The sequence below is a fragment of the Haemaphysalis longicornis genome, unplaced genomic scaffold (assembly GCF_048455015.1).
Source record: "Haemaphysalis longicornis isolate Haplotype H1 unplaced genomic scaffold, Haemaphysalis longicornis Haplotype H1 scaffold_6, whole genome shotgun sequence".
Lineage (NCBI taxonomy): Eukaryota > Metazoa > Arthropoda > Arachnida > Ixodida > Ixodidae > Haemaphysalis > Haemaphysalis longicornis.
In genome coordinates, this window is record NW_027526407.1 from 172,071,780 (window position 1) to 172,097,412 (window position 25,633).

At 46.5% G+C, this 25,633-nt stretch overlaps 1 protein-coding gene across 1 annotated transcript in view; it reads right to left on the reverse strand.

Annotated features, from left to right (window-relative positions):
- LOC144141270 (lysosomal acid lipase/cholesteryl ester hydrolase-like) overlaps positions 1-25,633 on the reverse strand; it is a 94,173-nt gene that overhangs the window by 56,031 nt on the left and 12,509 nt on the right. The window contains exons 5-8 of the mRNA XM_077672846.1: positions 23,465-23,617; positions 21,239-21,310; positions 18,554-18,622; positions 16,447-16,793 (exon numbers count right to left, since the gene is read on the reverse strand). Coding sequence (XP_077528972.1) covers positions 16,536-16,793; positions 18,554-18,622; positions 21,239-21,310; positions 23,465-23,617 — 552 coding nt within the window. The 3' untranslated portion in view covers positions 16,447-16,535. Of the gene's footprint in view, positions 16,794-18,553; positions 18,623-21,238; positions 21,311-23,464; positions 23,618-25,633 lie in introns of the transcript that reaches the window.

Consider the following 25,633-nt stretch of genomic DNA (forward strand, 5'->3'; position numbering starts at 1 on the left):
CATTGTTTTGCGTATATTATCCTACAGATCAGTGATGCCTTGTCGCTAGATATGTGCTTTGAAAGCTGGACAGTGTCTTTAGCATTGAAATATTTTGCCCTGGGAAATTACTTGAGATAAATCATTAACAAAGAAATTGAACAAAAGAGAAGATAATATGGAGCCCTGAGGAACTCCCCTCTTCAGTTTGAGTTTACTGTTGGAAGTTGTCATTCCTCCTAAGATTACAACTTGTGACCTTCCTCATCGATAATTCTTAACCCTTAGAGTCCTGATTTTATCATTCCTAGCAAAGAAATGTTTTCTGTGTGTTTTCTTAAAATTTGTGTCCCGTAAGCCCCCAAACAAAATAGTGCGGGGAGTGCAAGTAATAACAATTTTATTAACGAGGCTATTATTAGGACATCTGGCAATTAAAAAATTAATGTTGAGCAGAGACGTCACTTTTGAATATTTTGCTAATATCATAACTACAGAGAGGTAAAAAAATCAGCTTCGTAGTGCACGTATTGATAAATTTACGTGCTTGGTAATAAAGCTCATACGGCATTATTTCAACCTCGATGTCGTAGTTTCGTCTTCACTGGAGCTTGTTCTTCTTTGTAGCGTGCAGCTCCACTAAAATGAAGCAACAGTGATACCTATCACAATACGTAGCGTAGAAGAACAATCCCCCCCCCCCCAAAACTAGGAGAATCGGTATTGTTCTCTATGCGCTAGAGGAACTGCTTTGTGATGGCGTACATTTACACCACTAGCGCCGAAAGGGACATCATAAAATGTGCCTCGGAGATCTAGGAATGTAGTTTCTTCAATAAAACACCGTGAAGAACTGTTTCAAAGGCCTTAGAAATGTCTAAAATTAAAGCAACGCTGAAGAGATTTTGATGGAGAGCCTCAAATAGTTAATCAGAGAATTCTTTCAGCAGAGCTACAGTACCACCTGGGCAAACCAGGATTGACCTGTTAACAAAATAGAAACTTTTCTTACAAAAAGAAACAGTACCATGGCTGGGGGTAAACCAGAATTGCCCTGTTGACAAAATAGAAACTTTCCTTACAAAAAATCACATAGATCTCAGTACAAACTTTACAGTAACGTCAGGGAGTATAGGCGAGATGGAGATGGGTCGCTAGTTTATCGTATCGCCTTTCTGTCCTCCTTTAAATAGCGGTTAAATTACGGCCGTTCTTACCTTATTCAGAAGAGTGCAGTGTCCAGAAACCTGTGTATCATGACGATGAGAAACTCAGAAAATGCCTTCATGCTTTTTTGTAGCAAATTTTTTGAGAAGCCGTGGACACCTAGAGGTTTATTTCGCTTGATGCTGGAAATTATTTTAAAAAGTTTTTGTTTTTTTAATTTGAGGTAAAAAACGGGCATAAAGCAGAATTATTTTAACATGCAATAGTGGCTCTGACGCGAGGGTTCGTTCTTCGAGGCAAGGGCATAAAAGCGATTGAAACCGTTCAGCAGCTTCCATGGGATCCCCACGACACAAAGAAAGTAGAAAGGCGGTTGCACGATGTTTTCTGTGAAGATAGTTTATCAGTTTCCATTTCTCCCAGCACTCTTTGAAGGTGGTCGAGAGTGAAGGAAAACGTGCCCGCCGGGTGGGACCTTTTTCTCCACTTGCTTTCCTTAAAAAAAAAATCTGCATCTGTTTCAAGCATAATAAATGACTTACCACATTTTCCCCCTTTCTTTCCTTGGCTTTTCTTGATTGCTTACCCTTATTTCTTTCGCAATTTACCGAGCCCCTCATCATTTCCAATTCTTATTCTTTCTATTTCTCTCTCACTCTCTCTCTCTCTCTCTCTCTCTCTCTCTCTCTCTCTCTCTCTCTCTCTATATATATATATATATATATATATATATATATATATATATATATATATATATATATATATGTGTGTGTGTGTGTGGGGGGGGGGGTGTCTATGATATTATCATATGCACAGATATAAGTATTAATTTCGGATGAGGCACTCGACGGCGAAAAAGTGTTTCCTGGTGAGGAGGCACCGTCGGTATGACCGCGACGCGTGGAAGGATGCAGCCAGGAAACTTGTTCCGGGAGGGGGACGACAGGGGCCAAGGATAGTGGTCATTGTGTTTTCAGCGGGTTTGCGGGTGGAGCTTTGTGGCGAGCTCATGGTGAATGGGGGACCCTTCGGGGACCTGAACCCCGCTAGGCCTGTAAGATTTGCAGGGTAAACCGAAAATATAATGACTGAGGAAGAAATCCGGGGTACATTGAAACTTTAATTCGGGAAGGGGGGGGGGGGGGGGGAGTTAAGAGAGAAGAGGTGGCGGGTTGCACAAAGAATTAAATTATGAAAGTAAGTGTGTAAACACGTCATGAAGGTTGGTTCGCCGGAACACAGGAGTGAATAGTATTTCACGCACGATCCGTACGCACTTTATCATCATTAAGGAGATGTAGAAGCTGCAGCTGTTTTCAAAAACGCCCGTTCTCTAACCCTGACAATATCTTAGATTCGGTTTTCCTCCAGCCCAATATCTTAAACTAGTCGGTTAAAAATGCTGGCGACAAAAGTGTTTGCAAATTTATTTCAACGTGACTGCACAGCCTACACAAAACTCTTGATAAGATTTCCTGCATTTTTGTGGGCAACCGAGTATATGTAAAGCTGCTTCCTTTGGATTGTGAGGGCGTGCTTTTTATTTAGGGAAAATTGCACAAAGAATGCACTATACCGTCGTAAACGCCGGCTGATTGTCATAGGTGATTTGCATGTCGATAAAAAGGCGAATATAAAATGAAGTTTTCCTTTAAATAAAAAAAAACATGTGCAAAACAACTCAAGCAGTCGGCTGCGTAACAGGTGTTCTCTGAATGAGGTATTAAATAAAATATACCTATTTTCCATTTCCAGAAATATTTGGCAAAAAACAAACATAGCATCGATCTAAAAATGCCATCACAAGCGCTAAATTGTTGTCTATAACCAACGTTATGCGGAAGTAAAAATATACGGCTTTTTAAACTAGCAAGCACTGGATAATTCAGTCGCCAGAAAGTTCGTGCACGGAAATGTCTGTGAAGCTAAATGTCAGCATCACAAAGGCCTGCACCGAATTGTCCTGCATCGAAATGTCCTGGACCAGGCCAATCGTAGCGATCGACTCTTACGCCGTGGAATGCCATGTTTTATAAGGGCCAACCACAGAGGCGCACGGTTTTGAAGCGGCCAAGTCTCCCGCTGGCCAACATGTACGGGAGTATAATACTCCAACCGCATTGTATGCCTTGCAGCAGATCTGATCGGACATCTAGAATCACCTGAAGTTGGCCCCTAACGCCACCATGCCGAATTCCAACGTACCCGTCCTCTTCCACACGTGGTGATCGCTGGAGAACGCACAAACGCCGGAGAGGCGAGTTCCTAATTGGAGTGCTTTGGAGGCGAGAGGGAGTGCTTTAATGGGCGCTTACGAACGCCGCCGCCAGGGCGTACGCACGGCAAGCGTAACTCGGTAGCCCGGGGGTACGGAACCTCGAAACAACGGCGCTTTGTTGCCACAATGGGCTCCCGCCCCAAACTGTCAGACGGCAAACTCGCTCCCCACAATGTCATTACGACAGCAGTCACGAACAGCAGCGAGGGCGGATTGCGCGCTGCTTCGGAGGAGGAGGAGGAGGAGGAGGAGGTAAACTTTATTTAGTCAAGCTCTGTTACGGGGACGTGGTGGCCGCTGGCTTTAGCTTGGCATCGACAATGGCAGCCCGATTCGTCAGGGAGGCTTGAACCTCCGGATCAGAGCTGCCCAGCGCCCTCTCCCAGTGCTCGTCGCAGGTGATGGAGGGAAAAGGATCATTGGGACAAGCCCACATGGTGTGGGATAAGGTGGCGGGAATAAATAAGGACGGATGAATGCGATGGAGCAGCGCGCGACAGGGGAGGCTGCCTGTCTGCAGAAGGCGCCACGTGCGTTCTTGCACGTTGTCGAGACTGACGTGAGCAAGGGGATATACACGGCGGGCGAGGCGGAAATGTGTCGCTATGTCGTGATAGCTGAGTAGGCTATCTCTAGCTGATCTGGCACCGTGCGAGGGGACGAGGCTGGGGCCGGCTCGGAAAGTGAACCCTCGAGCAGCAGAATGGGCCGCCTCATTACCTCCTAGCCCGGCGTGAGCAGGTGTCCAGATCAGTTCTACTGAGGTGGAGGGGGGATTTTGAGAGAGAATTTTGAGTGCCTGTGGGGATACGAGCCCCTTGGCAAAATTTTGAATGGCCGTTTTCGAATCGGAGATCACAATTGTGGGAGTCGGCCGGTGCGTTAAGGCAAGCGCTATTGCCGCCTCCTCCGCCGTTGCAGGATTGATTTGATTGATTGTAGGGTTTAACGCGCCGACGCAACGCTGGCGATGAGGCGCGCCGTAGTGGAGGGCTCCGGATTAATTTTGACCACCTGGGGATCTTTATCGTGCGCCGAAATCTCGTACACACGGGCGTTTTTGCTTTTCGCCTCCATCAGAAAAGCGGCCGCCGCGGCCGGGAATCGAACCCGCGACCTCGTGCTCAGCAGCGCAACGCCTTAGCCACTCAGCCACCGCGGCGGGTCGTTGCAGGATTGATGGTGCGGACAGAAATTGAGTCAACTGGCATGGCATTAGGGCGGTCAATGATTGCTACCGCATACGCATCATAGTGGCGGTAGTCAGCCGCGTCCACATAAAGAATGTCCGGTCGGACGGGGAGTCGCTTATTGAGCGCGCGCACCCTTTGCTTCCGCCGCCCCCTGTGGTAAGTTGGGTGCATATTGCGCGGGAGTGGGCGAACCAGTATATTAGAATGGATATTCGGGGGGATTTAAAGCTTGCTGTCGGTGATTAGCGGAGCTCGTAAGCCGAGTTTTCCCAGAATGTGCCGTCCAGTAGACGTGCCTGATAGCCGTTGCAGCTGACCTATGCGATGGGCCTCCACCAGCTCTTCCGCGAGGTTGTGAATTCCCAAGCTCTTATGTCGGGCAGTGGAAGTGTACAAGGGGACCTGTAATGCAGCCTTGTAGGCTTTCCTGATGAGACAATTAATTTTCTTCATTTCAGTGGGAGTGACCTGAAGGAAAGGCAGTGAGTATGTGATGCGGCTTACGACAAAAGCCTGCACCAGTCGCACTCTGTCTTCCTCCTTAAGCCCTCTGTTCCGGACGGTTATGCGTCTAATGAGGCCGATTGTTTGATTCACGTGCGAAGAGAGTTGTGAAATGTACTGAGTGTTAGCCCGGTTACGCTGGATTAGAAGACCGAGTATACGTATGCTGTTTACCACCGGGACAGTGATGTCACCAATTTTAATTTGTATATCCGGGACGGACTTGGAGCTGCCTTTTGCCGGTAAAAGAAGGAGTTCAGATTTAGTAGGGGAGCAGTCAAGTCCGGCTGCGCGCGCTTCCTCGATGACAATTTGTGCTCCAGTTTGTAAAGTTTCCTCTATCTGTGCATCGCTGCCTCCAGACATTCAGAGAGTGATGTCGTCCGCGTAAAGGCTGAATTTAAGGCGAGGAATTTTCTCAAGTCTCTGTGGTATGTTGAGAATTGCAAGATTAAAGAGTAGAGGGGAGAGAACGGCGCCCTGAGGTGTGCCAATAGAGGGAATATTGATGGGGTCCGATATTATGTTTCCAACCTGAATAACCGCTGTGCGTGACGTGAGGAAGCTTCGCACATAGTTGTAGATGCGTTCTCCCGGGGATACAGCAGTTAGTCCCTGCATAATAGCCGCATGGGAAACCGGGTCAAAGGCCTTCGTGAGGTCCAATGCAAGGATGGCAGCCGTGTCCACTTTAGATGCTGGAGTGATGATTTCGTGAAATAATTGAAGGTGAATATCCTGAGTTGATAATTCAGAGCGAAAGCCAATCATTGAATGAGGGAAGGCATTGATGGAGGTGAGATGTTTCGCCAGCCGGGCGTGGATTATGTGCTCAAGAACTTTACCCATGCATGACGGAAGTGATACCGGCCTGAGGTGATCCATGCTGAGAGGTTTTCCTGGATTGCGGATGAGAGAGATTTTTGCGTGCTTCCACGACTGGGGTAGGGTACCTGATGTCCAAACATGATTAAAAAACTTGGTGAGAGTCGATATTGAAGGATCGTCCAAGTTACGTAACATTTTGCTAGTAATTCCGTCTGGTCCCGGGGCTGACCCTGGGCGGATGTGGAGTAGAGCAGCTCTTACTTCCGCCTCCGTGATATCAGCGTCAAGTTCAGGGTTGGCCGTTCCTTGGTAGAGAGGTAGATCCAGTTTCTCCCCTTGGGTATGTACAAAGACTTGGCCGCGTCGATGAGCTGTTGGTTCGTGCCCGGGAAATTGTGAGCAATAGCAGTAAGCCTATTAATTTGGGAGGTCTTTGATCTTTCAGGGTCTAAAAGATGTCTAAGAATAGACCACGTGCGTTTCATGCTCAAGTGGCCTTTCATCTGGTCACACAGTTGACCCCACTGATTCTGTGCCAAATGAGCAGCATGGGATTCAATTTGTAGGCTCAATTCTGCCATTTTTCGGCGGAGCTTACGATTACGTTTGTTTTTTCGCCATCGGTGCTGTATGCCCTTGAAGGCCTCCCACAGGTGAAGTAGCTGGGAGTCCACTATGTCGGACGGGATTTCAGGGTCTAATTGGTGGTTATTGACGTGGGCATCGGTAACTATCTGGCCGACCCAGTCCTGGAAAGTGTCAGTCTGAATTTCTGGTTGGGAGTAGTTAGCGCGGGCGTGGCTAAAATCATCCCAATTTGTTATCTGGGTATGTCTGGGTCGCGGTTTGATGGAATGGGCCAGGGAGATGTCTGTTTGAATAATGAAGTGATCACTACCCAATGATGAGTCAGTACAGCTCCAGCGGACGTTATGTATTCTATGGGTGAGGGTGAGGTCCGGCGTGGAGTCTTTTTGAACGCTGTTGCCAATTCTAGTCGGTATTGATGGGTCTGACTCGACTGTGAGTCGAAGTGCCTGAATGCATTCCCATAGAAGACGACCCTTTTTGGTGCACCTGGGGTAACCCCATGCAGTGTGAGGCGCATTGAAGTCGCCCACTATGAGAGGAGCATGATGTTGAGCAGCCTGTTTAGCAAGGGAAAAGAGCCTGTTAAAGTTATGCCCAATGGCTTTGGGACTGCTATATACATTGAGAATGTATAGCCTGGAAGCATTACGTTGCACAGGATAGATGACAATTAGATCATGCGGAATATCAATGCTATCAAATTGAGATCGTTCGGACGGGATGTTTCTTTGGACAAGAATCGGTGTATGAGGATTAGCCGGACATTGAAAAGCCCTGTAACCCTGGAGCTTAGTTGTAGCTCCTGCTTCCTGTACGGCTATGACTCAAGGGGGAGTTTCCATGCAGGCGACGAGCATTTGCAGGTTGTGCCTTTTCTTGCTGTAGCCCCTGCAATTCCACTGCCAGATTCTTAAAGTTTCTTTAGTGCTGGCCATAGACGGGATTATATAGGGGATCAGTGGCCGCTGAGGATGCGGTGGAAGCATTTATACGGGCACCTATTTGGTCAACCCAAGACTGCATTTGCGCTCTTAGCTCCTCAAGATTGGCCTGGAAAGTAGAAAAGTTGGCTAGAACAGCCTGATGTAGGCTGGAGTACTCGGCTTTCTGCTCCGAAAGAGCTAGCTTGCATGAGCTTTCAATGGAAGTTATCTGCCGCTGCAGCTGTTCATCTCGGTCAGAGGGCTCGGGTGGAGATTGGGGGTCGGGCGACAGCGCCTTCCGCTTGGGCGGAGGAGCGTTAGGGGGAGACGGATCTTCTTTTTGGTGGATTATTTGCTGTTTTAGGGATTGATTTTCGTGCCGCAGGGTAGCATTTTCCTGGCGGAGAAGGGTGATTTCGGCCCGGATGGCATTTAGTTCTTTAAGAATGTCAGGGGAAAGCGAAGGGGGAGGGTGCGACGAGCTACTGGTAGGAGCGCTCGGGCAGCTCACCTGATATCCCCGCACGTCCTTCTGCCGGTGCTCGCCGTCCCGGCGGGGCTGTAGGGGTGTCTTCGTGGTAGTCTTCATCCTCCCTGTGCCTGCATCGCGAGCTGGGCGGCGGGGAGGGGGGCGAGGTCCCTCTGAAGACAGAGAAGGTTCGTCACGCTGAGTAAGGAAGGAGTCCTTCGTTGGTTTTTCGGAAGACACAACCTGTGCGGAGGTCGGGTGCCGACGGCGGGGCTGGTAACGTCTGGGGCAGTCCGCCGAGCCCGTGAGATGCGGGTCTTCGCAAAAGATGCATCTGGGGGAGCAGTTGTGATTCTCGGCAGCGTTCATGGTGCCGCATCGAGAGCAACGCGCGGGGGCTTGGGCATTCGGGCAGACGTCTTGGCGGTGGCCCTGTTGCCAGCCTACCGCGCATGCCTCGGTCTTCCTCCGGAAGGGTTTGCAGCGATAAGTGGTGGCTCGGTACCTTATCCAGAAGGGAACTTTCGTGCCGTCAAATAAGATTTGAGCCATGTTTGACGAATTGAGCCGTTTGACGTCTAAAATTCTCATGTCCGGGTTGTAGTTGCAAATACTGTCTCTTATCTGCTCCGGGGTGTCATCTTCGGGAATATTGAAGATCACTCCCGCTACGGTATTCGCCGGCGCCGAGACATGCGCGGCTATCTCGTACTGCTGCCCGCGTAGCGTGAGAGAGGTGATGCTGGCGTACCTTGTTGCGCGGTCTTCCAGTGGGGTGCTGACAATGATGTAATTGGAGACGTGTTGCACGCGGATCTGGTCCTCTCGATTCGCGGCCAGTCCAGCCTGAGCTTGAACAGCGTCCGCCAGAGTGGCTTGGGCGATCGCCGCAAGGGCAAGTCCACCACGGGGGCGAAGGACGATTTTGATGTCGGACTCCGGTAGTGGGGATACAGGTGGCTGTCGCTTCACGGGACGCCGATGTCCGCGTTGCGGTGTACCCCTGGTCCCAGGAGTAGCGGTGGTCTGCGCAAAGGCCTGCCTCGCAGCTTGAAGGGCTTGTTGCCGGTGGCGTATGGTGGCCCATCCGGGCTTCTGGAACTCGGCCGGGTCCATTTCTTCTCCTTCAACGACGGCTTCCATTATTGGGAATTACGCTGCAGCGGCGGCGCACCGCAGCTGGAGTGGTCGCGTGCAGCGGTTGCGTCAGCCGGCGAGGCAGCGTCGCTAGGCCTGTTAGGCCTGGCGCGACCGGCGGCGTGGTCGGAACTTTGAAGGGTCGTTGCTGGTCGTTACGGGCTCCAATATTCAAGATGAAGGTGTTCCTGGAGTCGCCGAGACTTGGCGTTTCTCGTAGGTCCAACCTTGATGCTTGGTGCGATGTTCAGCAGCAGAAACGGTAGCACAAGATTGAGAGCCGACGTGAGATGCATCTACATCCTGCGGCACCCTAGCGGCCTTTTTTCCGCTGCTTCGCAGCGCGCGTCTTTTATCCCTCATTCTGTTTTCGTCGGTATGACCCGAGACGTCAGCAGTCCTACAAAAGGCAGGTTTACAGACTGCGGCTGGATTAAGTGGCTGGGGGTCTGCGAGAAAATGATTTTAATGCACGTTAGAGGGCGGAGTAAAATTATACTGAGTAGTGAAAACAGAAAAAAATGGCTCAAATACACGCTGTGAAGGTGTTTGGAAAGCAAAGCTGGAAATTACACCCACAACGATTGCCCATGCGACGTCACTTGAATTCACACACGTGGCTCTACAAAGAGTGAAAGCAGAGATTCGGCCAACCGTTACCTAGGATACGCGGGAGCGGCGTCCCGAAAACAGCAGGGTCGGCCAGGACCGGGCTAGAGTGGCGGACAGCGCTGCTGTAACCCGGCGGTGCGTCGACAGAACGAAAACGGTGAGCAGCGTCATTCGAAGGGTTAGGCAGCGGAATCTAGCCATCCTGATGTGCTTGCTCGGGGCTACACCACCACGCGGCAGAAGCGCGACACCGAAACAATTCGGCATGTGAGCTTAGTGATTATCATATTTTTACCGACTTAAACTGGCTAGTTTGGTAAGTTTGAGAATTGCGAGAAGGCTGAGGGAACTCTTATGACCACTATTAATCAGAAACCTTTGCTCCTTTCGCCTTTTGAAATACCACTTAAAACACAACCGAATTGATAGCGTTTCTGTACATTTTGTTTTCCCGCCCTGCAAACCAATCCTCAGCGTATCTTCTACTTAATTCCGTCGTGTCCGGGTAACCCGGGGGGTTCCGTCGAAGAAGTTAATCAAGCCGTGAAAAGAAGCGCGTAATGGACGCAAAGGAGCGCCAAAAACTGGCCCAAAACAACCGTCGCTAAAGCAGACGACAAAGCCTGGTCGCGCCGATGCACCCGCCGGCGTGAGCGCGCGGGGAACGCTGCGTGAATTCGCCGCGCCATCTAGACTTTGCTCCGTAAGTGATAACCGCCCTCACTCTCTGCAGCTACGTTGGGAGTTTCGTGTCCCGCACGCCACGAAATAATCGTTGAATGGTATATGTAGAAAGCTTTGCCTTAAAAGTCCAGGTAGGACGGTAGACTATGCGGGTGTTCAGGTAAACAATTATTAAAAGCAACAGGAAGGGAAGTTTTATGCGGCCCTACTGCGGAGGGTTTGGTGTGCAAGCTGCGTTGACCAATGAATTGTGGATCAATACTTTACCGGAGCAGGGAAGCGGATATAGGGCCATCGGGATCACGGCTTTCTGGCGGGCTTTTCGGTTCTCTTGGCGCAGCGTAAGTTGCACTGCCGCGATTGAGATACCATGGATGGGGGAGGGGGGTATTCTGGTTCTGTCTTGCGCGATCGCCGCGCTTCCTGATTTTCTCTGGAACAGTCCTGGTGACCAGGAACCCACTCCATGCGAACTTGACGGATGGCGTAGGTTTTGCAGTATGTCGACATGTAGAAGCATTTGAAGAGTCAATAAGGTCATGAAAGTACGTGCTCACATCTTTTTTATGACAAGAAGTGAACCGGTGCGATTGCGAATGCGAGTTGCGTGAATTAATTACCTCGTTGAGGGAAGAAATAATCGCGTAGGGTGTTGCTCCTAGGCCCGCAAGATGGCCGTTTTGTAGGATGTGTTTGTCAAAGAGCAAGTTCCAGGAAGTTCGGTGTGGCGGCGAGTTCGTGGCATGTCCAAGCCAGGCTGACAGTGGGTAGTACTTAAAGGGGCTATGCAGGCAAAACACAAGTCGGCTTTATTCAAAAGATTTGGTCTTGTATACGGCCCCCCAACGATTGTACGGCAGCAAACAATACTTTATTCAATGAGAAATTAATAATTTAGGGTAAACTTTTGATTCTCTCGGCAAATCGTGTGCTTTATGACGTATGCGATGACATGTCCCTTTTAAGTTTTGACGGAAACGGAAGTATGTGGGTTTGGGGTGCAGCGAACAGCGGAAGGCCTGGTTCGCTGTCACTTTTTTTAAATGGCCCCACCACACCACTCGGGACCACTTTGCACTTTCGCTTTGTTTTTGGCCTGATTTGTACGCGGATAATGTTTGTTGCTGTTGATAGTACTCATTTCCTGAAACATTGGGAATGCTCAACAGAGTTACGTTAGACCATGTTGCTTACAGCAATCGGCCAATGCCATGTGAGTGCCCCATAGAGCTTCAAAAACACTACGCACTAGTGCTTCTATGTCTACGTGCGTTTTCTTAACATTCATTATTTACACCACCATTCTTACTGCTATAAAATCAGTATGCATTACATTAAGCGCAAAAAGCCCGTTTTTTAAGCTTATAAGACCTGCCGAGCTTGCTCTTGGTTTTGCCGGCGTCAGCCAAAAGTACAGCTACCCATAATATCTCGTAGATCCTGCTCGCAAATCAAGCTAGTGGGTGTCATGGTGATTCCCTTTTATCAAAATTATGCAGCTTATTTGAGTGAACTTTGGGTTAAAAGTGGTGTCAGTGTTATTCTAAAGAGGCAAAGTTACGAATAAACAAACTTGCATTTGGTCTGAATCACCCCTTTAAGCTAGTGTTTGTGTAAATGCCCTGTTCAGAATCAAGACAAATGGATTGGGCTTCTTAAATGCTGTGTTAACGCAGCGTGATATTATATTGGGCAGTGGGTTTTGATGAAGTTGAATCTAATTGGGTTGTTAAGCGCCACGGGGCGAGAGGAGTGGCAAGACAGTGTGACTGGAGTAGCCAATCGGCGTTCCAGTCGCAAAGAACTGAGCCTTGGTGAGCCAGAGTTTAGTTTAGGTAGCTTTTTATTTGGCTTCAGGGACAATGTGAGGGATGAGCGGAAAACCTACACCTTGTTCTAGCCGAAATACGTTGTGATTATGGAGGGTGAAACGGTGGAGTATTTGCAGGACTGGGAGATTGGTTTCGTGAGGTCACATTCTGGAGTGCCGGTGTTGAGCGGGCCCTCGGTGACTGCAGCTGACTAGTATTTGCGGGTTGGAGTGTCATAAATAAAAATAATCTACTCACTGTAGCGGCTGTTGTTTAAAAGCACAGAAAAGACCATTACCGTTGGCGCCCCTTTGCCATTAGCCCCCAAAAATGCCATTAGCGCCACGTTGGCTTTCTTACAGTACAATCCCCGACCATACCACTGTTAACCACAAAATTTTTAGACATCCTCTGACCAGTTTTTGAAAAGTAAGGGGGATACAGGCATTCAGAGGAGGATTAACAGATATTTATTTGAGAAAAAAGTGGCCCCATTCACCGCTGTGAAGCTGGTTGGAAAGCAAAGCTTACAACGACACCCACAAGAATTGCCCCTGCTACGTCACTTCAATTCACATATGTGGCTCTACAAAGAGTGAAAGCAGGCATTCTACCAGCCGTTACCTGAAATTTCGAGGGCGGCGTTCCGAACGCAGCAGCAGCATCGGTCACGGCCGGGCTAGAGCGGTGGACGCCGCCGCTGTAGCCCGGCCGTGAGTCGGGAGAATGAAAACGTAGAGGAGCGTCTTTCGACGGGTGAGGCAGCGGAACCTAGCCATTCTGTTGTGCTAGCTCGGGGCTACACAAACGCGCGACACAAGCGCAGACACCGAAACAATTCGGCATGTGAGGTTAGTGATTCCCATTTATACCGATTTAAACTAGTCAGTTTGGTAAGTGAGAATTGCGAGAAAGGTGAGAGAACTTTTTTAATTGCTATTTATGAGAACCGGTTGCCGCTTTCGCCTTTTGTAATACCCGTTAAAACACAACCCAGTTGTTATTTACCAGTTTAGAAAACGGAGTCCCATTCGTGGCAAGCAGTGCGCAAAAGGTAGCGTTTCTGTAGCGACCATACTAGAGATGGGCAAAACGGCTCACTTCAGTGAGCGGCTCAGAACGGCTCAGTTCACTGAAGTGAACCGGTTCATTTGAACGGTTCAGCGGTTCATTTAGGTTTGTAACCTGTGTTAAGCATCCATAATCTAAATTATTACTCAATTGTTGTTGAGTCATTTATTTTGTAACAACATCCGCTGTATTTGTGCTGAAAAGAATTGGCCTCACCACCATTACAAAAGTTTTTATGTGTCAGTGGTATTTCAGAATCACTCTCGGTCGATATATAAAGAAAAAAATTAAACTTTTTGTCAACTTTATAACCTCACAAATATGATCTCTACTAGTGATCTGTGACGCCAGAAAAAATGATTCTGGACATGATACAAGAAACTAATTTTAATATTGTAGTGGTGAACAACACTTTGTTCAGTTTATTCGAAGCGAGGTCGACGGGTCCGCCTTTTGGCAGCGATAATAGATGACGCGAAAATTGCACACAAGACCCAGCTGGGTCGGCCAATACGCCTCTAATAACTCTACCGGAACGTGCCGACACGACTCCTTCAGAGCCATGCTCAGCACAATTCTCTAATCGAGCGAGCAGCCGCTGAACGTCGGGTCTTAGGAGAGCCGCTCTGCCAAAGAACCGCCGGGAGCCGATAATCGCCGCGGAACTGAGCGGTTTAGAAGATGCGGCTCGTTCCTGACTCGGACAACAGCTACACGCACAAATGTAACTGTAGTGATTCTAGTGAATTATATGGTCACAGGAGTTCCATTTTCCTATTACTTTGAAAATACAGACGCAGTTCGTTCACTGCTGCCATTGCGGCCTCCCGATCTGTCATTCACCGCCGCCGCCACCGCGGTTCCCAAATGGCGCCTCAGAAGATCCGCTTCGCGAAGAGCGGCTCTCGAAAAGAGCGGGAGCTTCGGTTCTTCGGTTCAGTAACTGAGCGGAAAGAGCCGGAAGAGCCGAAGAGCGGGTCAAAACTGCATCCGGTTCTTCTGACTCGAATTGTCTGCTCCCACGACAGGAGGCGCGCTGGAGGAGTTTGAAAAATTAGCCCCATCTGGCCCGGCAGTACAGTTGCTTTCCCGCGCCGATAACAGATGGCGCAGAGCGACGGCTCATTTGACCCGGGTCTTCGGTTCTTCCGATCAGTAACTGAGCCGATTCCGCTCACCGGAAGAGCCGATGAACGGGTCAAAACTGCATCCGGTTCTCCTGGCTCGAATTGTCTGCTCCCACGACAGGGGGCGCTGGAGAAATTTGGAAAATTAGCCCCAGCTGGCCCGGCAGTGGAGTTGCTTTCTCGCGCCGGCAATAGCTGGCGCAGAGAGCGTTGACTCGGCTTTTAGGCTCCGTTGGCTCTTTCTGCATGGTTTGCAGTGCTGTGGCTCGCCCCGTTCGACACGGATCACTGAGGGGGCGAGAAGAGTCTCCATCTCTCCAAAAAAACCGCCGCTCACTTTTACTGAGCCACGGCTCACTCGTTCTTCAAAAAGACCGGCTCAAAAGAACCGGATCACTCCTGAGCGACGCATCTCTAGACCAGATGTCTGTATGTGGTCTCTATATTTGGTTTTCCCGCCCTGGAAACCAATCATTGACGTGTCTTTGCCGTACGACCATATCATTCCGTCGTGTCAGGGTTACTCAGGAGGTGCTGCCGAACAAGTTAAGCCGTGCGAAGGATGTGTGCAATGGACGCGAAGCAGCGCCAAAACAGGCCCAAAACAGCTGTCGCAAAGCAGGCGACAAAGCCGACGGAATGGTCCCGCCGATGCGACCGCCGATGTGAGCAGCTCCGGCGCGCGGGGAACGCTGGGTAAATTTCACCGCTCGCCATCTACAGTGTACTCCGTAAGTGAACCCCTCCCCCCCCCCTCCCCCCCCCCCCACACGCACCCAACCCCACCACCGCCTCCGCCGCGTTGGGAGTTTTTCCCGCACGGCACGAAAGAACCGTTGGCTGGTAGAGCTAGAAAGCTTTGCTTTAAAACTGCATGGGGACAAGGATGTGATCCACGGCTTGTTGGTTTCTTGTATAAGGGCCTCTTGAAGCTCCGGAGCCGACATTTTCAGCAGAGACCACAACTTCTCGTGGAATGGGTTCTCTGGGTACGTGAGGTTATATTGGCAGGCGAAGGTGAGGTATATCAAGGGGGGGGGGGGGGGGTTTGCAGTGCGGGCAGTCGGGCGAATAGAAGGACGACAGTTGTTTGGGAAGGTTATGGTATTGTAAAATGTTTTTGTCTGCATAGTTTGGAATGTGCACGCTTGGTAATTGAGTAGGTGGAGGTGCATGAAGAGGGTATGTTCTGGGTATGTGCGTATAGTGTGGGAGTTTAGAGGTGTAAGCGTGGTCTATGGGTGCTTTATTCCTGTTTTGGGGCAATTAGTGCAACTGATTCAGTTAGGTTTTTTTTTGTTTAGAACATTAAGATGTCCTATGAAGCTAAGAAACAAAATGACTTGTTGGAACAGGTATTAGGTGCAATTGTTTCTTGTTTCTGCCGCTGCAAGTGCCGCAAGAAGGAGCAATGGTGTGTTTAAACTAAGAAGCAATGTCTTTAAAAATAATTCATCGTTACACTACACTGTCGCCAGTCTTAGCATAGCGTTATTACCATATTCTCGTTCTGAAAGCTTTTCTTTAAGGAATATTTTTGCGACAGTAAACGTATTGTGAATATTTTGAAATGAAATAATCCCACCACGATTGTTCCGAGTAGGTCTGAATTAGGGTTACAGAAATGGTTTTCGTTTTAACCTAGTCTATAATACGGGCTTAGAAAACACGGAAACAGCACCAGAGTAGTTAACCACAATGATTTCCTGTGTGACTGCAAGGAAATGTTGAAGTTGTATAACACAAGCTTTAGCTATAGCGCCAGCGTTGTTAAATATGCGAAATTAATAGTAGTTTAAGATTTCTTTGTTGGAGTGCCGCTATAAACGCAACAGCAACATGTGTTGGTTTTCAATTTTCCCCTTTCAAAATTTAAAGACATAAAAAGACAAGAGAACTCTAGGCGATTTGGAATAAGTTGCAGGCATGGCAATTTCCAAAAAAATAACAAAAGGGTGAATATATCCGACACCAATTTTATTATCATTTCTTGAACATAAAATGCAATATTCTTCATTAGCACAGAGTTTGTCTTATGAATTAGGACTTGATGCACCGTAAGTTTCAAGTAAAAGGTAGAAAAATTGATGTTTTGTGCCAGACATTGTACGAAACAAGCTCCACAAGTTACTCCGTGCTTAAAATTGCCGTCAACCTCAAATTATTTTGAACCAACTGCGGTGTAGTTCTCAAGCACTTCAATCATTGGACGATGCAAAATCTCTGTCGCGTTAAATGCGTATATAAAGTCTAGGTGTCCAAACTGTGGATCTGGGACTTCGTAATCGGTGACGATTATATCTCGCAGCCTTTCCGTCAAATCTTTCACATCCTGAGGGTCTGCGAACACATCTGCTCTGCCTTTGAACACAGCGAACGGAACACGGATTTTCTCCAAAGGGTATTCCGGTGGGGTTACCTGTACAAAGTAATCATTCATAGAAACGGGTAAATCACATAGCCATCATCAGGAAAAAACCAAGGGACAATTCATCTAGGGTAAATAAACTTGCTCACAAGCGTGCAACGAGTAGATAGTTAACTTCCTTCCCAAAATACAATTAGTTACACAGACAGTCCACTTAAAAAATTTTGCAAAGCCCACGCCGAGGAAGTGACGCTATCATAGTAATGATGGGCTCAAAGGGAGTAACACAATTATTTAATAAATAATCAAAAATACACCTCATTCTGGTGGTTTCTGAGCTTGGTTTTTGTGGCATCGACAGGCTATGCCGTTTTTAGGTGAAATAATAGATTCTCAAAAATTACGGAAAAGATATTTGTTCCCCTCCCTAAAGGATTTTCGGCCGAATCCATGGTTAATTTGTCTCATCGATTACAGCGAGCAAAGCCGCCAGCGGTATATACATTGTCATCTGGTTATTATAGGTTCAGTATGCGTCTCCATGCAGTTTATTTATAATTAGTGTACACAAAGTACAGCAGGACAGAAACTCGATTTCAGTTCGTGCACGTTTGGAAAAATTCCGAAACCGTTAAACTGTCTTCCTGAACTATTGAGAAAGATAGTTTTAAAATTCCCATTTTAAGGACATTTGACGCGATAATGAATATTTTTACCCCCTGTTGGAATTTGCGGTATTATGAAATAACTAATTAAACGACACCTTGCGGGGTCACCATTGTGCAATTTGTGTTGTGCAAAGCACGTTTACCAGGGGATAAGATGTAGCGTATGCGTTGTAGTTTATGCTCTGTGTATTTTAACCATAGGTACGGTTCCTTTGCCTAAGCACAGGCGAGGAAGTTTGTGAAGGAAAAAAAAATGGACTAAAAGATAAAAACAGCTTTAAAGATAATGTATTTTGCCGTATAAATGTCAGAGCTTGCACTTTGCGTAACACGTATAAACCAGTCATTAGTTAATATGCAGTGAGGGAAACACACCCGCAGCCAATCTTTCGCCGTACGGCAAGTATTTGGATCGCGTGACAGGCAGGCAAAAAACCGAAACTTTTTTTCTTTTAAGGGTCGGAAAAAACAAGATCAAGTCGAAAAACTCTATTGATAATTTTTTTTTACAAATCCTGGGGCAAAGCTTCGACGCCTAAATGACTTCAATGCCAAACCGATTCGCAAATTTTTTAACATTCGGAACATCCCACGCATTTCCTGGATGACAGCGATATTTTATCACCTTCCTCATTCATGCCTTATAAGGTTTTGCTTGCACGGTTTGACAGCTTTTCTGTAGGCAATAGCAGGTATCACCAGGAAAGCTCGCCTTTTTCTTCGGGTCTATCCCGCAGGCATTTAAAGCAATATTTGGGTAAACTGGTTGAAGTAATTCATTTTGGGAAGAGTCCGATGAACACCAAAGTGGTAAATGAACCAGTTTTTTCCTATGAATGATGATTAAAACGACTATGTCAGTTGAAAGCTTTTACTGCTTCTGTTCCATGTGTATATTAAAGTGGGTATGTGCCTAAGTGCAGCGACGTCACGAATGAGACTGAATGTGAAATAATTTATGGCGTGGAGGACCGATGGTTCACACACTTCCCCGCCAGCCCAGCAAAATTTACTGAGACAACATTGCTCACCAATGCAATATTTTTGATAGTTGTAGAAAAAAGGTACTGGTACCAAATAAAGTTTTCATGTAACATCAGGCGGAGGAAGGGCGTCAACGATTTCAATGATGACTTTACGTACCTGTCCGTATCGAGCCTGATTTTCTGCTCTGCCGTAATCGTACCGGACTAAATTCTTTTTCTTGTAGACCTAAAAATAAAACAATAGCGTAAAGTAGGCCGAAAGTAATAAGTCAAACCTAAAATATTTTTTTCTGCAGATAAAACACGCACAGACGAGCTTCGTGGCCACTAACAACACCTCTAACGCCCTGGCAGACCCTGTTGTCTACCCGAACCCTGGATGTCCAGTAAGGCTAACAACCAGGGCGGCGCGGGCGGCTGAAGACCAAGGCTTCTTGGACTAAGAAAACCGACGAAGACTTCAATGAACATTTTTTTAAAATAAACGTTTATTCCTCCTCCCCTAGATACTTGAAGGACCGCTATCATGTCGTTCAAAATATTCTTTATTCGCGGATATCCTTTGAAGACTTCCAGTCCACTTCCTCCGCTACGACTTCACTTATAATTGGCTGAGGCAACAATGTGCGGATATTCTGTAACATTTACAGCTGCGCCACCAGCCTCTATTCTCCATGCTCCTACGCTCATGCTCTAAAACTCGGTCATTATCATTATGGCAGCCTTAACGTTTATTTATTGAAGACTTTCGCCTGGCTAACAGTATCTGGGGCACTAATTCTGCCTCACGTCACAGAAGTGGCAGATGTTTCTTTGTTCCAGGTGTCTTGTTGCTTTCCAGTCGTATTAGGCTGGAAAAACTACCGCAGACAATTGGTAACCGAAAAAGTAATCAGAACAAAAGGCAGAAAGTCGCCCTTTTAGGTCATGAGAAGCCCTGCATTTTTGTTGCAACTCCTTATTTCAGTGTCGTGACAGACATTAAACCCACAATGAGCGCTCAAGGTGCACATCTTGGTATGACTTGTATTCTGTGCCATCGACATGCGTTCTTGGTTACCAAGTTTCCTATCTCATAGTTTTCCCAATGTTTTCCTCCTCCTTTCGCCTTGCAGTAGCACAGTATCTATTCTCATTCTGTGATGCTTTGCCTCCCGAAGTCCTGTTTATCGCATTATAGCACTGCGTCTGTTACGTTTTAAACATTTTGGACTTTGTGAGGATACTTGCTGTCAGGCCCATGTTATTAGTCGCAACAGCAAATGTACACAGCAGTTGCTGGCTAAACAGAACAAGCGACTGTATAATAAAACATCAGAAGGTTTTACACCCACATCGAGTCATATAAACTGTACTTTGTTTAATTCTACAGCCCTCATAGTGTTTTGGGTTTTATAAAATAAATTTGTTAGGCTGAAATTGAAAAATACATATTCTTGTTCTCAGAGTTGGAAGAGCATGTACAAAAGATGCTTCAGGAACTACAATCAGAAGCTTGACCGTAGGGTTATAAATCATTGCGAATAAATCTAAACTGATGATGAATAAACATGCCGAAAGCACACATTTTCAGCTTAGCAAACGCTAGACTAGAACAAGTAGAACAATATAACTACGTCATACAAGTTGTGAGTGCAGAGCTAAACCACGAAAAAAAATCTGTCCAGCATCGATATGAAATGTTGTGTACTCGGCCAACAATTCTAAATAAACACACTAAGCAACCTCTATCACGCAAAATAATATATTACCAATGAGTCCAGCAGGTGAAGACATATAGAACGGAAACTTCACGTCTCGCTATGTAGCTGGAAAGCAAACTTGGGTCGTCCCAAAGGGCCATGGAGTGAAAACTGATAGGAGAAACACTTGGGGGCAAGAATTGAGCTCCATTAATGAGGGAGCCAACTCGAGTAGATAATATAATAGCAGAAATAAAGAAAAAACAAACTTGGGCTGGCCATGCTGTTAGGCGTAATGACAGCCGAGCGACCATCAGGGTAATTGAGTGGATACTAAGGGATGAGTCTAGAAGAAGGCGAAGGCCAATAATTTGATGGAGGAACGACATAAAGAAATTAATGGGTAAACGATGGACCCGAGCAGCGCACTACAGGAGCAGTTAGAAGTCAATTCCATGGGTGAGGCCTTCGTCCTGAAGTGCACGTAAGTAGGCTTATGTTGATGATGCCGAATTGCAAAAACGCATAAAAGATTCGCTCAACAGCTCCGAATGACCCTGTTGTTTCTTTTGCGCTGTCTTAGAAATCAACGTTTTGTAATCCCGTTTACGTTCACTTTTGGCAATGAACATTTGTTGCTTGTGCAGGCAGAGCGCCGTTTTTTGCGAAAGCCTTTAGGGCGTCCTTTGCGGTTGTTGATTTTGCAAGGTTTTATAAATAAAAAAAGAAAACACACACATGAACGTCCTGTTCTTTGTAGCCCCGAAAGACGCATTTTGTGTAGAATAGTCTTTTAAAGCGCCGTGGCTTCCGCCAGGTGGCATTTTATGCCGTGCTCGACGATATCATTTTGAAATAAAGAGGCTACTGCTTCTTTTCTGATCTTAAAAAGTAGTGTTTGAGAGGATGCACAAACACAGGGTAAAATTGTCTGCACCAAGATCAAATTTTTGAATAAAAATCAAATAAACAATCGGCCCCTACGTTTTTCTATACTTTAAGTACAAAACATGTAGTAAAAACGCGACATCGGGAGGAACAAATGGAGAATTGGTGCAGGAATAAAAATAAACATACACAAACACAATCTTTGCAGTACGTTGTCCGGAAGCTGCATGTGAATTCCTGTTTCAGCCTAACAGAAACTGGTGAGTACTCACCTGTGCATAATGGACAAGTTCTTGGCTGGAAGTCCCCACAGGATTGTTGGCCACATAAACTGGAATCCTTGTCTGTGAGACAACAAAAGCAACGAAAATTCTAATTGATAGTAATGGTTTGGGGAATATCCCTTGTACAAAATCACATAACTTTTTGTTCGTAGCTGTAGGGTTTATACTACAAATCGCGCCCAACTTTCCTGAAATAGGCAGCAGTGTCAAGTGCGTTATATTATAATTATTGAGCCCTAGCGACTGTCTGGGCTTCCAAATCTGAATTCAGGCTTAGGAGTCTGTTACCAGAGTGTGAGAAACAGTTTATATGTACTATACGTTTTTAAACTTTGAAATTAGTATATATCCAGTGCCTTTCAAAATCTGCGTGTATGGTTTTAGAAACTAAAGCGATCAGCATGTTGTGGCTTGATTTAAAGGAATTTGTCCCAGTTACATGTTTACTGTATGTTCCTAAAGCTTTTTCTTAAGCCGCGGCTGGACACGATTCAGTTCCTAGAGGGTCGAATCGTTTGCACATTGAAGAGCGCCTAGAAAAAGGAGAGGTAAAATTGGAGAAGTTACGCAGGCACTGCCAAGAAATTTAGGTTAAAGCTTTGAATAAGAGGCCACCCCGAACATTCACAGGCGATCTACTAGAAGGTACACCGACAGCTGTAGACGTTCAGCTGCTGTATTACAGGGACACCTGATGGACAATACTTCACGCAGTACATGTGGTAGTTGTAGCAAAATAATAAAAAGCAACAGCTGTTGACTGTGCCAAGATAGAAAGGGTTCCGGCTAGTTGGTAATTTATGCCGCTTCACAGCGCGGACACAGGCGAAAAAAACTGACACACAATGTGTGTCATCTTCCTTTGTCTTTATCTGTTTGTGCGCTGGGAAGCAGTTTGAATTTGCCTTGTGGTGATAAATTTATTTACACGGGGCTCGTGAAGACCTAGTGATAAAATTAAAGTAACGTCGCAGCCGTTGTTCATTGATCTACCGTGCACATATGTGCAAAGTTTTATGTCACGGGTCATGAGTTTGGCGTATCAATGGCATGCATTGCATTCCGGCATTTCGCGTTCACGTTCTCCGAAATCGATGTGCCATACATAATAAACCTCTTAGTCCTGAGAAGAATCGAAAGAACATGAATACAACACGTATAGTTACAAAAATTATCTGCAAAGAACCTCGACATAGTGATACTTCCTTTTCAGAAGTGGAGAGGCAAGGTAAATCCACCGAAAATCCGAAGGATCGAATGTTTTTGGTTTGTAGATTTTTTCGTTTAGCGGATTTGGTGCGGACACACGTGGAGGCGTAATGCAGCAATGAAGTAATTGCCGCGTACACATGGCAACAGACGAAGTAGAGAAAAATTACACCTATTCAAAGTACAAATATCGTATTATGCCGTGAGCTGGTGCTGCGAAAATTCATCATTTTGCTATAGGTGTAACGTACCTGACATGTTAATATGTGGAATTCGCAAGGTGCAATTCGTAATTCTTTCCACCCTCGTAATCGGTAATGAGCACTAACTAAACTCGACTCACAGATGCGCACCCGCCGGAAAAGCAGCCCACGCCATTAGTGGACACAATGCGACTTTTTCCACGCACCATTTGCAACTGGCATGGGCCGTCCGAAATCGTTTGCCTTCGTGAACACCATGTGCCTAAGTGTTCAAGTTTTGTGACCACCGCTAAGTGTGGGTAGGGAACACTTACTTCTGTGGAACACTTACGGAACACTTACACCGCTTAGTGTGGGTACGGAACACTTACACAGGAGAAAATTTACTCCTGTGAATTGTAATTATACCCGTTTGAAAATACAAGCGCGTTACGTTAATATATTGGCATTCTAAACTATCTAACCTGAATTAGTGCATCAGAGCCCTTGTGGTTGGAACTATCACTTTTCAGCTTTTGAGTCATGGTATTTTTACTTTCTGTGGGTATTTTGATCTTGACGGGGGACCGAAAATACTGTTGCACTATGGACCCGTAGGAAATCGAGCGTTATATCATTCTACTTTGCCTCTTCCAAACGAACCAATATGCTTCATATCGGTATTGTCTAATATTAGGGATTTATAAAACTAAAATGTCGTGCCTGTCAGAACGCAAATATCACCGGTTAGAATTTCAAAGCCATGAGTGCTAGTTGCCAAACATAAAATGGTATAGGCTATCAGATCCATAATAAACTTTACCTTGTTCAACTGTTTTGGATTTATCCCAAACAGAGCTGCCAACGGTGCGTAGCAGATATCACGCAGTGGACTGTTGCATGCAGTGGCAATCAGGTTCTTCTGTGCCTGACTTGAAACGAGGAGGCCACCACGGGTGAAGAAGTCGTTTATTGCCTGTGTGAACGCAATGATACTTCAAAAGAAAGGAAGTTTATTTGCTTTGCTCGCCTAAAAATGTTGACGATGCCTGCGACATTAGCAAGAAAATAGTGTGCATGCTTGGTATTCCCAGTAACATAAAGTCAAAGACCTTAAGTGCTTTGTTTTGGTCAGGCAGTGTTTACCTATTTGGTTGAAAAAAGCTCCCTTATTGCATGGAGGTCCATACACAAAAAACAATTATCAAAGGAAAATCACGTGAGAACACCGAGAGAACCTCATGAATGAAGACTACAAATTGAGTGTCAACAATGAAAGTGTTATTACGGTGCACTAAAGATACTCTTAAGGGGTGAGCCTTTCTTGATTTACATCAAATTTAGCATTAGAAGACGGCGCTAAAAACTGGAAAAACTGAAAAATTTAAAACGAATGCGCTAAACTTCCTAACGTGCAAATTCTGCCCAAGTTTCTGCAAATCCCAGTACACCCTACAAGTTGGCAGAAGTATTTGCACAATAAAAAATGGTTTACTCCGATTATTGCAGAACAGACTGACTCTTTCCCCTCTCATTATTCTTCTCGCAACGGTCTTCGACTTTCACTGAAATAAAGGTGTACTGCCCACCTATTTCGCTCCCATTTATTTCAAGTGGGCGTTTGGGATACTAAATATAAGCCATAATATGCGTTTACAGTTTACCGATTTTTGACGTAGCTATGTACTCCAACAGATGGCCCCCGTAGGCGTTAAACGTCTGTTATTATTAGCAACTATTTACGTCAATGGTGGCAAAGTAAGAATTTGCTGCATGTCTGTACTGCTACGAATCAGCTCGCCGTTTGGCTTTGTGCAACACTCCTCGGCTGTGTGGCGAAGCCTACACTACGTGCGCCTTTCAAGCGGGCCTTCCTGTCGGTGACTCACGCTTGCAGCCGACGGAGCCAAACGCGTCGCGACATGTCTGTATCGCTGGCACGGAGCTATCGGCGTGATTCAAACTTCTGCGGTGGCAGACGAGGCATGCTTCAACTTGTCCGAAGGACGCCGAAGCCACTGCGGAGACCTCCTCTCTCCCCTCTCTCGGACGCAGCGTGCGCCGCTACTACCGACCGATCACGAACTCTGGAAAGAGTGTTGTGTGTGTCTGTGCCGTTCGTGTCGTGTGCACAATCTAGAGAGAGCGCTTGTATGACCGTTAGCACTTTGGGTATAAATAAGCCCCCCAAGCGCTGTAGTTCACTCCTGTTTGAGCAATGAATCAATGCTGCCACTTTGGTCTAGTCCTGTACTGTAAGCTCACGCGTCGGGGCATTGTTCTTTGGCTTCGGCTCATCTCTCGCCATGCAGTAAACAAGTTAAGTTTGCCTTCAGCTTCTTGTCTTCTTCGAGGCAGCAACATTGGCTGGCCATTCGCTTCACCCCGCTACCACACGCATGCCAGAGGCGATGAAGCTAGGCTCGGGTACGCCTTCCCATACGCATCAACGGGTTGTCATCGGTGGGATGACAACGTCGCAACAATATCGTGATTTAAGCTTCGGGTATCGACAATTCAGCGCACCCGTAGAAATTAATTCTTCCAGAATAAATAAATTAATAACCGATTATAAATTTATTTCAGTTGTTCCAGCAACATTTTCCCGCCTGCTTAGCCATTGCTCTTGTCTTGCAAAAAGATCAACATTTTTTTTGTTGTAGGTGTACAAGGACCATTATAACAGAGCATATCGTTGGGCGCAAATACTTGTAATCTTTATACCAGAAAACTTTTACATGATGTCGAAAGTAGGCACGCCAGTTCTCCCTCAATAGTATACAGTCATTCGACATTTCGCATAAAATCAGCATTGGCCTTACCTTCAAAGTAGAGCTATAGCTCCTACTGTGCATCCAGTCGCTCTACATAATATCTGCTACTTTTTGTGAAAAATGGTAGGTATGCAGTTTCTCTTGAGGTGTTTAGGTTATTTTGTATTTGCACTGCGCACAGCTTTAGTTTCAGTTTTAATCCTGCGCCATAGTTTCCG